The sequence below is a fragment of the Geotrypetes seraphini genome, chromosome 9 (genome assembly GCF_902459505.1).
Source record: "Geotrypetes seraphini chromosome 9, aGeoSer1.1, whole genome shotgun sequence".
Classification (NCBI taxonomy): Eukaryota; Metazoa; Chordata; class Amphibia; order Gymnophiona; family Dermophiidae; genus Geotrypetes; species Geotrypetes seraphini.
The window spans coordinates 100,082,113-100,096,901 of NC_047092.1; the positions used below are offsets into that span (position 1 = coordinate 100,082,113).

The 14,789-nt window shown below is 46.7% G+C and overlaps 1 protein-coding gene across 4 annotated transcripts in view; it reads right to left on the reverse strand.

Annotated features, from left to right (window-relative positions):
• Positions 1-14,789, reverse strand: part of PSAT1 (phosphoserine aminotransferase 1) — a 501,906-nt gene that overhangs the window by 145,041 nt on the left and 342,076 nt on the right. For 3 of the 4 annotated variants that reach the window (XM_033958494.1, XM_033958495.1, XM_033958497.1), the window contains one exon: positions 322-450. The exons of the other annotated variant lie outside the window; for it this stretch is intronic. In XM_033958494.1, coding sequence (XP_033814385.1) covers positions 322-450 — 129 coding nt within the window. The remainder of the gene's footprint in view (positions 1-321; positions 451-14,789) is intronic. 4 annotated transcript variants of the gene reach the window in all.

Below are 14,789 nucleotides of genomic sequence, written 5' to 3' on the forward strand. Positions count from 1 at the left end.
CCATTCCTTTTATCATTTTTGTCGTCCTTCTCTGTACCTTTACTAGTTTTACTATATCTTTTTTGAGATACTGCAACCACAATTGCAAACAGTATTTGAGGTGCGGCCATACCATAGAGGGCATGATAACATTTTCATCTTTGTTTTCTATTCCTTTCCTGATAACTGTTATACTGCAGGTTACTGGCTCCCATGGTAAATCAAGATGGGAAAGCTCAACTTTTCCAACATCTTGACAACTTCCTCCCTAAATCTTCTCTGCCTGACCTGACAATAAGTATAACAACTATGAGAAAAAGAAAAACATAAATGTCAACTTACACATAAAAGCCATGGGAGTCATCAATAACATCATAAATCATTTGTGATTTGATTAGACTAAGTTTTTCCATAGAAACAGCTCCTCCATTGTTTTTGATCCACTCCAATACCAGCTGCAAGATATATATGCTGTAACAAACAAAATACAAGAGTTCAAAAGATATCATGGGATATTGTAATAGAAAGAGAATATGATAGTAGATAAATACCCTTTGACCCGTCCATTTTGCCCAAGATAAATCCATTTTGCAAGATAATTAGCTTAGTAACATTTTACATCAGTGTATTACAAACTGTGTGCTATGGCATAATTCCAGGTGTGCCATGAAACACTGGCAAGGAGAGACACCAGTGCCAGCCGACTGTTTCCAAGACATGCCTCTCATGGCGAGAAGCACATTCTAAGTTCAGTCAGCCGGTACCGACACCTCTCTTTGGCACCGGTGCCTCTGCCACACATTTCCAGATGCCCTTCAGCCATAGTACAGGGTTTAGTATGCCACGGCATCCTGAAGTTTGTAAGACACTGTTTTATACCGATGTATTTACTGAGTCAGACCAATGGTCCATCTAGCCCAGTATCCTTTCTTCATGGTGGCTAATCCAGGTCATTAGTACCTAGCAAAAACCCAAATGGTAACAATACTCCATGCTACTGATCCAGAGTGGCTTCCCCTCATGTCTGTCTCAAAAACAGACTATGGTCTTTTCCTCAAGGAAATTGTCCAAACCTTTCATATAAACAGCTATGTTAACTACTCTTACAACAACTTCTGGCAACACATTCTAGAGTGTAACTATTCTCTGAGTGAAAAAAATATTTTCTCTTGTTGGTTTGTGATCATGTGATGGTCCGAGCGGTCAACACCCATCACATATCTGTCCCCAGGCGCTGTCAGAAAAAAACACAAGCACTGTTAAACAACACATCAATACTTTATTCACACATTCTTAAAACTCCCGACCAGGTTCCTCTAGAGTAGACCCTCGTGGTCATCGCCAGGTCCTCTGGGTACTTCTTGAACTCCATAGTCTTTCGGCCCTTTCCTGACTCTTCATTGGCCCTCCGGGTCTTCCAGAAGCTTTCATTGCTGGTATCTCCACCAGTCGCCACTACCGGTTGCCATTGCCAGTCTCTCCACCAGTTGCCACTGGCCCTGCCAGTCCCTCCATTGGTTTCACGCCTGACCTTTGGCCAATGCTCACTCGGGTCTATTAGGGTGCTTCCCTAGGCTCTTCTGGCAGCTTTCTGGTGCCATTAACCGGTCTCTCTGCCAGTCACCCCAGATCCCGACAGTCCCTCTGATGGTCACTTGTCAGACCCCCCTCAGCCTTGGACCTTGACTCTTCTGCTCCCTGGCCTCTGCTCCAGGCTCTATTGGGGCCCTCTGGCTACACCTCTCAAGCCCTCTCATGGTCACTCAGTTGTCTTTTCCTGGATGCATGCACTGAGGACTCTCCCAGTCCCTCAGTCATCTTCTCCCAGATGCATGCGCTCAGGACCAGTTGACCAGCCGTCTTTTCCTGAGCACATGCACTGAGGACTCTCCCAGTCCCTCAGTCATCTTCTCTCAGATGCACACGTTGAGGACTCCAGCCAGTCTCTCTCTGAGGGCTCTTCCTGAGGACTTACATCCTGTCCCTCAGCTGCTCTCTGTGAGGATAACCCCATCACTCACTCTCCTAGTCTTTCACACCACCACCAGACCCTCTGCTGGTTGTCAACCCTGGCCACCCTCCAAGGTCTTCAGGCAGACTAGTCTAATAAGCTTACTGAGAGTTAGATTAAAGACCAGCAATTCTCCCCTTGAGGATCACCTGGCTGCTGAAAGAGCTTTTAATTTTCCTATCTTTCGGCTCCTGAAGCTGTTCTTTTCAGCACCCATTTCCACTCAGGGTGAATGGACAGCTCCTAGGTGCCTTTGCAGCTCTTATGCAAAGAAGCTCCCCACACTCCACTGCTCAGGCTCCCTCCACTAGCCTGTGATAGGAACTTCACCCTGTCACATGGTTTTAAAAGTATTTTCTTATAACTTGATAAGATGTCCCAAAATCTTTGTAATTTTCAACAAGAGTAAAAAAATTTGATCCACTTGTACCCATTCTACACCACTAAGAATTTTGTAAACTTCAATCATATCTCCCCTCAGCTGTCTCTTTTCCAAGCTGAAGAGCCCTAACCTTTTTAGTCTTTCCTCATACGAGAGGGGTTCCATCCCCTTTATCATCTTGGTTGCTCCTCTTTGATTCTTTTCTAGTTCTGCTATATCTTTCTTGAGACATGGCAACTAGAATTGAACACAGTACTCAAGATGGAGTTGCACCATGGAGCGATACAAAGGCATTATAACATTCAATCTTTTAAAATAATTCCTAGCATCTCGTTTGCTTTTTTGGCTGCTGCTGCACATTGGGCAGGTTTCATCATATTGTCTACAATGACACACAGATCTTTTTCTTGAGCGCTGACTCCCAAGGTGGACCCTAGCATTGCGTAATTATGATTTGTATCATTCTTCCCAATGTTGTGGTATTCAGCCTATGCCTGCTAGGAGTGTCCCCAGAGCAGTGCACAACTCAAGAGCAGACACTCTACAAACAGCTCAATTTAAACCCCAAACTGAACATTTTGATGACTTTCCTTCTTTGACTCCTAGAGGGAGCGGAAGAGCAGAGTTGCAGGTTTCCCAACCCTCACACAGCTCTAGTTTAGTTCCCAGAAGTCACCTGCAGGCTGAAAGCAGAAACATCAGGAAAACCTTTTCACCTGAGGGTTTGGGGCGTGGCTGCAGGCTATTACACCAGAGAGCTGAACAGTTAGAGGGACAGCAGCAGCAAGAGGAAAGGCAGAGAGACTCAGGGTTGAGAGCTATGAATGGCAGTGAGCAGCTGGAAAGTATGGAGCTGACTGAGGCTGGTTTGGAGTCACCCAACTTCATGCCTCAAGATTTCCAGGACATGGAGCTGGAGCCATATGCTGAGCAATGGAATGGAGTCCTGCCAATGGAGGTTTGCTGGACTGAAGGTAAGTAATTCAGATTGCCTAAATGCTTTACTTGAACATTGCTTAACTAAGCTGATTGAATGTTTTTGTGGTAACCCTGAAGAAGGTGTGGTGCTTGGAGGCACCTCTAAGAACTCTTTTGAGAGTTTGGGGTTTTTTTTTTCCTTTTTTCTCCTGGGTGGGGGAAGGGCTGTTACCAGTCCCAGGCAGTGGGGAATGCTCCGCGTTTTCTGTGGTTGGATTGAGGGCCTATGATTGGCAAATTACGACCATGCAGAGCACACTCCCTGGCCAGCACATCAGCTGCTGGGGCCTAGTGCCGTAGCACTAGCACATGCTGAGGAAAATCAGCTCAAAAGACATAAGAACATAAGAACATAAGCAGTGCCTCTGCTGGGTCAGACCAGAGGTCCATCCCGCCCAGCAGTCCGCCCCCACGGCGGCCCAACAGGTCATGACCTGCCTTAATCACCAGAAGGGGCCCCCTTGCCCCCTAGGTTTCTCATCGAAGTCCTATCTTCCCATCAATGTCCTAACCCTCCGGCCTTGCACCTGCACGACCTGGTGAGCTGTCTATACTTATGCAACACCCCAGCACCCCCCTCAGTACCCCACGATCCCCTTTTCCCTCAGGAATCTGTCCAATCCCTGTTTGAATCCCTGTACTGTACTCTGCCGGATCACTTCCTCCGGGAGCGCATTCCATTTGTCCACGACCCTTTGGGTGAAGAAAAACTTCCTTGCATTTGATTTGAACCTATCTCCCTTCAGTTTCTCTGAGTGCCCCCTCGTACCTGTCATCCCTTTTAGTCTGAAGAACCTGTCCCTGTCCACCCTCTCTATGCCCCTAAGTATTTTGAAGGTCTCTATCATTTCCCCCCTGAGCCTCCTCTTTTCCAGAGAGAAGAGCCCCAGTTTATCCAGCCTCTCAGCATATGGGCAGTTTTCCAGCCCTCTTACCAGTTTCGTTGCCCTCCTTTGGACTCTCTCAAGAACTGCCATGTCCTTCTTGAGGTGCGGCGACCAATATTGAACGCAGTATTCCAGATGTGGGCGCACCATCGCTCGATACAGCGGCATGATGACTTCCCGCGTCCTGGTTGATATGCCCCTCTTGATGATGCCCAGCATCCTGTTGGCTTTCTTCAAGGCTGCTGCACACTGTGCAGATGGTTTCATGGATGGATCCACTAGCACACCCAAGTCTCTCTCAAGTCCGGTGTCTTCCAGCAATCTCCCCCCCCATTTTATACTCGAACAACGGGTTCTTTTTCCCTATGTGCATGACCTTGCATTTATCTACGTTAAAGCGCATTTGCCATTTGTTTGCCCAGTCCTCCAGCTTATTGAGGTCCCTTTGCAGTTCCTCACACTCATCCCTGGTCCTAACTCTGGCGCAGAGCTTGGTATCGTCTGCAAATTTTATAACCTCACACTTTGCCTCCGTTTCCAGGTCATTGATAAATATGTTGAAGAGTAGCGGCCCCAGCACCGATCCCTGCGGCACACCGCTCGTGACTCCCCGCCAGTCAGAATATTGGCCCTTTACTCCGACCCTCTGTAGTCTACCTTACAGCCAGTGCTTGATCCATCTGTGTACATCCCCGCCCACCCCGTGGTTCCACAGCTTCCTAAGCAGCCTTTCATGTGGCACCTTGTCAAAGGCCTTTTGAAAATCGAGGTAAATGATGTCTATGGGTTCCCCTTTGTCCACCTGACTGCTTATTCCCTCAAAGAAGTACAGAAGGTTTGTCAGGCACGACCTTCCCTTACAGAATCCGTGCTGGCTTGTCCGCAGTAGGCCATTTTTCTCGATGTGCTCGCAAATGCTGTCCTTGATCATTGCTTCCACCATCTTCCCTATAACTGAAGTCAGGCTCACCGGCCTGTAGTTCCCGGGGTCACCTCTCGATCCCTTCTTAAAGATAGGTGTGACATTCGCCAGTTTCCAGTCCTCTGGTACCTCTCCAGTTTTCAAGGATAGGTTGCAAACATGCTGGATTGCGCCCGCTATTTCCTGACTTAGTTCCTTTAGAACCCTTGGGTGGATCCCGTCCGGTCCCGGTGATTTGCTGCTTTTCAGTCTGTCAATCTGCTTGAGGACATCCTCCCGACTTACCTCTATATGCCCCAATCTTTTGGCCTGCTCCCCACTCATGAGCTCCTCTGAGTCCGGTATATTGGACGTGTCCTCGCTCGTGAAGACCGACGAGAAGAACGTGTTCAACCTCTCAGCTACCTCTTTATTCTCCTTAATCACTCCCTTCCTATTCCCATCGTCCAATGGCCCCACCTCCTCTCTCACTGGTTGCTTCCCCTTTACGTAACTGAAGAATGCCTTGAAGTTTTTCGCCTCCCTGGCCAGCCCCTCCTCGTATTTCCCTTTTGCTTTTCTAATCTCTCGGTGGCATTCCTTTTGGCATTTCCTGTGCTCCTGGTGATTTTCCTCTGTTGGATCCCAAGACTGTTTTTTTTTTTTTTTCAATGTTTGGACTATTAATCAGCTGGAGAGCCAGCAGCAGCTTTGGGAAAGCCTGAATTATGTGTTTTTGAACTTTATTTTATTGACATTAACCCAGAGACTGTTTAGCAGTGTATTTGTTTTGGGACTATATTTTATATCTGGAACATCCTGATAAGATAGTGTTTTTTTTTTATATGAAACTTATTGAACTTGAAACAAGCAAGCTGGTTTGAATAGTTTGTTTTGAAGAATAAACCCAGTTATTGCTTGATACAATACCTATCTGGTGTGGTGGTGTTCACTTCTGCTAACCTTTTTTTTTCTTCCGTGTGCTGCCCGCAGTGGCTCACAAGAGTTTTCTCTTGCCACTGGTGCCCTAGGACCCATTGCCCTGAGGCTGCCGGTGACATTATGCATAACTTTGCATTAGTCCATATTAAATTTCATCTGCCATTTGGCAGTCCAGTCTTCCAACTTCCTAAGGTCTGCCTACATTTTTTCATAATCTGTATGCATTTTAATAATTTTGAACAGTTTAATGTCATCTGCAAATTTAATCACCTCCATTTGTTATTCCAATTTCCAGATCATTTATAAGTTAAATAGTACCAGTCCCAGTACAGATCTCTGTGGCACTCCATTGAGAAAAATGGCTAGCATCAGCCCTTGTCCGTTAAGGTGATCAATGATGCGGTCTTTATCAGCGCCTCTTTCCCGGTACCGAGGTCAGACTCACAGGTCTGTAGTTTCCCGGATCTCCCCTCCAACCTTTCTTGAAGATCGGAGTAACATTCACCACCTTCCAGTCTTCTGGAATCTTTCCCAATTTGATCGACAGATTGGCTGTTAGTTGAAGCAGTTCAGCTATGGTTCCTTTCAGTTCCTTGATGACCCTTGAATGGATGCCTTCCGGTCCCGGGGATTTATCGCTCTTAAGCCTATCAATCTGCTTATACACCTCCTCTATACTGACCGTCAATCCTGTCAGCTTTCCGTCTTCATTTCCAGCATATAGCCTGATGGGTTATGGTATGCTGTGTACATCTTCGGTAAATACAGATGCAAAAAATGTGTTCAGTTTGTGGGCAATTGCTTTGTCCTCTTTTAGCACTCTCTTTATTCCATGGTCATCCAACGGTCCCACCGCTTCCTTCGCGGGTCGTTTCCCCTTAATATATTGAAAAAACGGCTTGAAGTTCTTCGCCTCCTTAGCTATTTTTTCCTCATAGTCTCTTTTGGCCCCTTTTACTGCCTTATGGCACCTGCGTTGATGTTGTTTGTGCTTGTTCCAGTTTTCGTCCGTTTTTGACCTTCTTCCATTCTTTAAATGAAGTTTTCTTTTGTCTGATCGCTTCCTTCACCTCTACAGTGAGCCATGCCGGTTCTTTATTCTTTTTCCTCTTGGATTCCTTGTTGATAAACAGTATATATAGATTTTGCGCCTCGGTGACTGTGTCCTTAAAAAGGGACCAAGCTTGCTCTAGCATTTTTACAGTGCTTATCCTCTTCTTAATCTTCTTCCCTACCATGTCTCATCCCTTCATAATTCCCTTTTTCGGAAGTTCAGTGCTGTGGCTGTCGTTTTGGACCGATATTTCTCCCCTGCGTCCAGATCAAAGCGGATCATATTGTGATCACTGCTTCCCAGCGTCCCTTCTATTTCAACATCTTGTGCCGGTCCTCGCAGGCCATTTAGAATTAAGTCCAGAATTGCATTTCCTCTAGTATTTTCCTTGACAAGTTGTTCCAGGAAGCAATCGCCTACAGCATCCAAGAACTTGGTCTCTCTAATGCAGTCGGAGGTGCTTAGGTTCCAGTCTATTCCCAGATAGTTGAAGTCACCCATGATAACTGTGTTGCCTCCATTGCAGTTGCGTTTAATCTCCTCTCTCATTTCTCCATCAATTTCTTCGGACTGCCTTGGAAGTCGATAGTAGATGCTGATCTTCGTTTCCAGGCCATTTGTTCCTGGAATTTTGACCCATAGAGACTCTTAACTTATCCGTCAGTTGTGGCGTGTTCTCTCCAGTAGATTCAATTTCCTCTTTGACGTATATGGCAACGCCCCCACCTTTTTGATGTCTCTGCGGTATAGTTTGTATCCCGGTAGCACAGTGTCCCATATGTTTTCCTCAGTCCACCATGTTTCCGTGATGCCTATGATGTCAACGTTATCTTTTTATGCCATGGCTTCTAATTCACCCATCTTATTTCTAAGGCTCCTTGCATTGGTGTACATATACTTGAGTGTGCGGCCTGTTCCTTTCTTGCATTTCCTTCTCTCTTGTATCCTTTTCGATCTATCTTGCCTGTAATCCGGTGAGTCTTTCCCTCTATCTTCTTGCATGGTATACTCCTGGTATACCGGTTCCCGAACCATCGACTCTCTCTCTCGGTCGACTGTCGGCTTTCCCTTTCTTCCTAGTTCAAAAACTTGTCCACTTCTCTCTTGATGTTGCTTGCAAGTAGCCTCATTCCGTCTCTGCTGAGGTGGAGTTCATCCTTCCTGTAGAGCTTGCTCTTCCCCCAGAACATCGTCCAGTTGCGCACAAAGTGGAATCCTTCTTCCTCACACCAGCACCGCATCCACGCGTTGACTGCTTGCAGCTCCATCTGCCTTTTCTCATCTGCCCTGGGTACCTGCGATCTGGTCTTCAGCTTCCTTCCTAGCATCCAGAACTGGTCCTTCAGTACTTCCCTGTTGTAGTTCCTGTTGCTCACGTTATTCGTCCCCACATGAATCACAACCGCCGTATCTTCTTCCACACTGTTGAGGATCCTGTCGATGCGGCTCACTATGTCTTCTACCTTGGCTCCCGGTAGGCAGGTCACTAGCCGATCAAGTCTTCCTCCCGCTATGTGGCTGCCAACTTGTTTGATGTTGGAGTCCTCCATGATGATTGCTGTCCTCTCTATCTTCTCCTGATTCTCCAGCCACAGGTCCGTGTCCCTGGTGTATGTCCATCTCTCCTGCCGCAGGTCCGTATCCTTCGTTCTTGCTGCTGTTTCTTCCTGGTGGTTGTCCGTCAGGTGGTCCACACTCTCTATAGGTGTCTTTCGGCAGTTCCACTGTTGCTGGTGATTTTCCATGGCCTCCCTTTATACCTCCTTTATGAACTTCTCCAGCTCTCGGACTTCTTCCTCGATGGTGTCCTCTGTCTTGTTCTCTGCATCTCTGCCTCCCTCCTCCACTTATTTGGGGTTTTTTAAAGGTTTATTTGATTAACTAGGGGTACTAACCTGCGCCTGCGTTTGTTAACTGCTTTTATTCTGCTTTTCCTTTTTTACAGAGATATTTTAATAATAGTTTTCCTTCCCTTTAAACTTATTTTCTTCCTTACAGAGTATTATACAGCCCTAGCCTGAACCGGTATCTAGCGGGATTAGTGTGGTCCATGAAACCGGCAGCTAACAGTGACTGGTGTGGTTCAGGGAACCGGTAAAAAGTTAATCAAAATAGAGAGAAAACAACCATGTAAATAAATGATTTAATAACTACCAAAATGAAGGAAAGAATCTCAGAATTGCCACGCCAAGGATCATAATACCGTATTTTCACGCATATAACGCGCGCGTTATACGCGTTTTTACCTACCGCGCATACCCCTCGCGCGTTATATGCGTGAGCGCGGTATACAAAAGTTTTAAAACATAGTTCCCACCCCGCCCGACGCCCGATTCACCCCCCCCCCAGCAAGACCGCTCGCACCCCCACCCCGAACGACCGCTCGCACGCGCTCCCACCCGCACCCGCATCCACGATCGGAGCAAGAGGGAGCCCAAGCCCTCTTGCCCGGCCGACTCCCCGACGTCCGATACATCCCCCCCCCCGGCAGGACCACTCGCACCCCCACCCCGAAGGACCGCCGACTTCCCGACAATATCGGGCCAGAAGGGAGCCCAAACCCTCCTGGCCACGGCGACCCCCTAACCCCACCCCGCACTACATTACGGGCAGGAGGGATCCCAGGCCCTCCTGCCCTCGACGCAACCCCCCCCCCCCCCCCAACGACCGCCCCCCCCAAGAACCTCCGACCGCCCCCCAGCCGACCCGCGATCCCCCTGGCGACCCCCCCACCCCCCTTCCCCGTACCTTTGGTAGTTGGCCGGACAGACGGGAGCCAAACCCGCCTGTCCGGCAGGCAGCCAACGAAGGAATGAGGCCGGATTGGCCCATCCATCCTAAAGCTCCGCCTACTGGTGGGGCCTAAGGCGCGTGGGCCAATCAGAATAGGCCCTGGAGCCTTAGGTCCCACCTGGGGGCGCGGCCTGAGGCACATGGTCGGGTTGGGCCCATGTGCCTCAGGCCGCGCCCCCAGGTGGGACCTAAGGCTCCAGGGCCTATTCTGATTGGCCCACGCGCCTTAGGCCCCACCAGTAGGCGGAGCTTTAGGATGGATGGGCCAATCCGGCCTCATTCCTTCGTTGGCTGCCTGCCGGACAGGCGGGTTTGGCTCCCGTCTGTCCGGCCAACTACCAAAGGTACGGGGAAGGGGGGTGGGGGGGTCGTGGGGGTCGCCAGGGGGATCGCGGGTCGGCTGGGGGGCGGTCGGAGGTTCTTGGGGGGGGCGGTCGTTGGGGGGGGAGGGGGGTTTGCGTCGAGGGCAGGAGGGCCTGGGATCCCTCCTGCCCGTAATGTAGTGCGGGGTGGGGTTAGGGGGTCGCCGTGGCCAGGAGGGTTTGGGCTCCCTTCTGGCCCAACTACCAAAGGTACGGGGAAGGGGGGTGGGGGTCGCCAGGGGGGTCGCGGGTCGGCTGGGGGGGCGTTCGGAGGTTCTTGGGGGGGGCGGTCGTTGGGGGGAGGGGGGTTTGCGTCAAGGGCAGGAGGGCCTGGGATCCCTCCTGCCCTTAATGTAGTGCGGGGTGGGGTTAGGGGGTCGCCGTGGCCAGGAGGATTTGGGCTCCCTCCTGGCCCGATATTGTTGGGGAGTCGGCGGTCCTTCGGGGGGAGGGATGTATCGGACGTCGGGGGGGGGCATCAGGCTTTCAGGATGGGGACAGACCTTCAAGGGGGGACAGTGCACGGAAGTCAGGGGGGGTGAACGGAGAGTCGGGACAGCGCACGGAAAGTCAGGGCGGGCGAAAGGAGCGTCGGGCAGCATGCGCGGTATACCCGTGAGCGCGGTATACCAAAGTTTTTGTACATATCATCGTGATTTCTGCGCGCTATACCCGTGTGCGCGTTTTATACGGGTGCGCGTTATTTGCGTGAAAATACGGTACTATCATCCATATAAGGAATTGTGGCTAGGGTTTCTTTCATAGATCCAAAACCTTCATATATTAACTTGACTTATTCCGTCATTCATTTATAAATAAATAAATATATAACTTCACTACTCAATAATTTAAATTTTGATTTTTAACTTTAAGCTTTTTTTAGGTATTTAAATTCAAAAACTGTGCAAATAGCATTAACATTAGTGCAAAAATGCAAAGTTGTGCAAAATAGCTGTGCAAAAGCCAAAATAACTTATGTAAAAAACTTTACAGCCTTAGCAAAGCACTTATCTTTCAGCTTGACATTAGCAGTAAAGTAGCATAGAAGTACCGCCGCTGCTTTACTGCTAATGTCAAGCTGAAAGATAAGTGAGAGTAGCAAGCCGTGACTGGCGGCCATGCCTGATCTATTGCTACAAAGGTACCTGCTCTTCTGTGATCACATTGCATCTTTTGTAAGTATTCTTTCTTTTCTTCCAATAGTTAGTAAAGGCCTTATTAGTTTTATTTTCAGACTCATTATTTTGTTAATCGGAGGGTTTGTTGTTGATGCTGTTTGATTTACATTTTAGCTGATACGGCTTGTGAAATGCACGTGATTTCTATTAAACTTTATGGGAAAGCACAAGAATTGTTCTTGTGGCTTTTGTTTCCTGTTCTTTTGTGGTTTCCCTCACAAACTAAATCACAAAAAAATAAAGCGAAACATGGGGTTGGGTGAGGGGAATGGTGGAATGAGGAAGTATATTTTAACTGCGTTTTAATGTTATCATAAGCTTTCATTTAAAATAATTTAGTTCACTTCATACAAATTTGCTGTGTTATGAGGTTGCTTTGTGTGAGAGAGAAAAAGAATTACAGACAGATTTGGATCACTGTTGTTTTTGTATATAAAGGCAGAGAATGTCGGTGAGAAGGAATAAGAAAAATACCGGAAGTCAATAGAAAGTGTCACGTAAGAATGGCAATGAAGGGAAGATGTAAGCATATTACTGAAGTTCATAGAAAGATAGTGTACGTAGATAAGGATTTGTGTTAAGTGTTTGCACAGTGATATATGCCATGATTATGTCTATCAGTTCTAACAGTTCATAGACCTCAGTGGTGTATCCGTGTGAACAGTAAATTTCAACACACACGGTTATTTATATACACCAAAATCGTCATTGGTCCAAGTTTTTAATAAAGTGCTTAATAAGTGCAATCTTTATAAATATGTTAGATATCGAGTATTTATATTTATAAAGATTGCACTTATTAAGCACTTTACTAAAAACTTGGACCAATGACGATTTTGGTGTATATAAATAACTGTGTGTGTTGAAACTTACTGCTCACACGGATACACCACTGAGGTCCATGAACTATTAGAACTGATTATTCTAAGGTCTTACTGATATACTGTACTGAATGACCTTAGTAGAGACTGATTTAGCCTTTTGATTTTTGTATATAACTAAAATAACTGACAGGCATTGAGTATGATAACTGGCCATGTAAAAATAAAACACCCCCTTTTGTCTTTATAGGTCTGGGATTTTAATATGGGCATTTCCCGTCACCTCACTTTTTCCCATTGCTAACAATTATTTGTTTTCTAGAGTTAGGAAAAACTGCAGACTTTTACAGTATACTTTAAGAGTATACCTATTGATTTTTATGAGTATTCTAAAAACATAAACAAGAGGGGTGGATCTCCGGGTGGCCCCCCCTAATACAATGTTTGTCCATTTTTCAGAGCTATAGTCCTTCATGTTACAGTGAGTCATTATAAATTTTGTTATGCCATATGTCAAATTCAGTGTTTTTGGAAATACGAGTGGATTTCCATTTGAGTACTCACTATAATTACCAATATAAAGAAAGAAAAATTATTTTCCCTACTCACCACAACGATCTCAAACCGTTTTCTTTGTCTGCGATCAAAGTTTAAAAAATGAGTTTCCTCTTTTTTCCCGTTACACAAACATACATAACTACTTCTTGGTTGATGTGTCTTTGTGTTTAGGGATGCTAGGAGATGTAGTGATATATTTCTTTAACTTGAAATTGTCAGCAGCTATTTTCTTTTTGTTTTTTCATTATTCATGTCTCTATAATAACTGAACCATATTCCATGGGGTTCTCATGATCCACTTCTATCCAAATAGTAATATTAATTGATAAAAATGTCACAGATGAAAAGAGGAAAACCCCTCCCAAGCTAAAATTTTTTTTTTTTGAGTGTTTCAACAGACAGACATACACTATACTGTTAACCCATTATATGCTGTCCACTTCTCATTAGAAAAATCGTTTGTCTAGCTTTCAGCAATATGTATTGTTTTGTTTGTTTTTCTTAGTGAAATATAATATGAGCCAAACAAAAATTATACCCATGACTTTGTTAGATCTCCATGGGAAGGACAATTCTCTCATAAATTCATGACTTCCCTGTACATTTTATTTTACTTTTTGGTTTAAATCATCTTCATTTTAACATGTTTCAATATAACTTATATGTTAATATGTTTAAATTTATAGCAGTGCCATTCTTTTTATTTAGGCCAGATTCCTTGCTATGTTTTGACATATTTTTACATCATATGGCACTGTAGCTATAATTCCTTTAGGTTGTCAGATAGATATACTTCAGCTAATATATTGGGACTTAACTTATTTGAATTGAAGCATATAAATTTTAATTTCTGCTTTCTTTTGCATATTTAGTGCTGTACCTATTCTGTTAGTAATATTACTCAGGCGTTGCTGGAAACAAACTAAATTATATATATATATATATATATATATATATATATACTAGTCTTTAAGCCCGTTACATTAACGGGTGCTAGAATAGATGTGTCTGTCTGTCTGTGTTTCTTTATCTCTCTCTCCTTGGCCGCTGTCTGTATCCTTCTGTCTTCCCCCCCCCCGAGCAAAGCTGTCTGCCCCCAGCACACACCTCCCTCCCAAAGCAGCCCCCTTTCCTCTCCCTAACTGTCTCTCCATGGCCCTCTTCTGTCTTCCCCCCCAGAGCAAAGCTGTCTGTCCCCAGCACACCTCTCTCCAAAGCAGCCCCCTTTCCCTCTCCCTATCTCTCCATGGCCTCTTCTGTCTTCCCCCCGAGCAAAGCTGTTTTCCCCCAAGCACACCCCTCCTCCCAGAGCAAAGCTATCTGTTTCCAGCACACCTCCCCTCCAAAGCAGCCCCCTTTCCCTCTCCCTGTCTCTCCATGGCCCCTTCTGTCTTCCCTCCAGAGCAAAGCTTTCTCCCCCCAGCACACCCTTCCCCCCCAAAGCAGCCCCCTTTCCCTCTCCCCCTGGCTCCCGGTATTGATCCCCTTCTTACCCTCCCTATATCCCAGCATCTTCTGGCCTGCTCCTCTTCAAAGCAGCCTGCGATCTTGGTGGCTGGCTTTAGCGAACCTAGCAGGCCGCTCTCCAACTCGGTAGCATGTTCCCTCTAACACAATCCCGTGTGTCAGAGGGAGCGTGCTACTGAGGTTGGAGAGCGGCCTGCGAGGTTCTTTAAAGCCGGCCATGATCGCAGGCTGCTCTGAAGAGGAGGATCAGCGGCAGCGGCGGCTGCAGCAGCGGCGAGTGAGGGCGGGAGGTGTGTTCCCTGCCGAGGACGCAGACAGGGAGAGAGCACAGTCGCGCGCCTTCAACCACTGCACGCGCCTCCAGCCCCTGCAAGCGCCGTGAGATGTCAAATAGAATACTGCCACAGAAGCACACCTCACAGTGCCAGGAAACACAAATTTTCAAGAGCGCATGTACGTTCTAGGGTTTTATTATT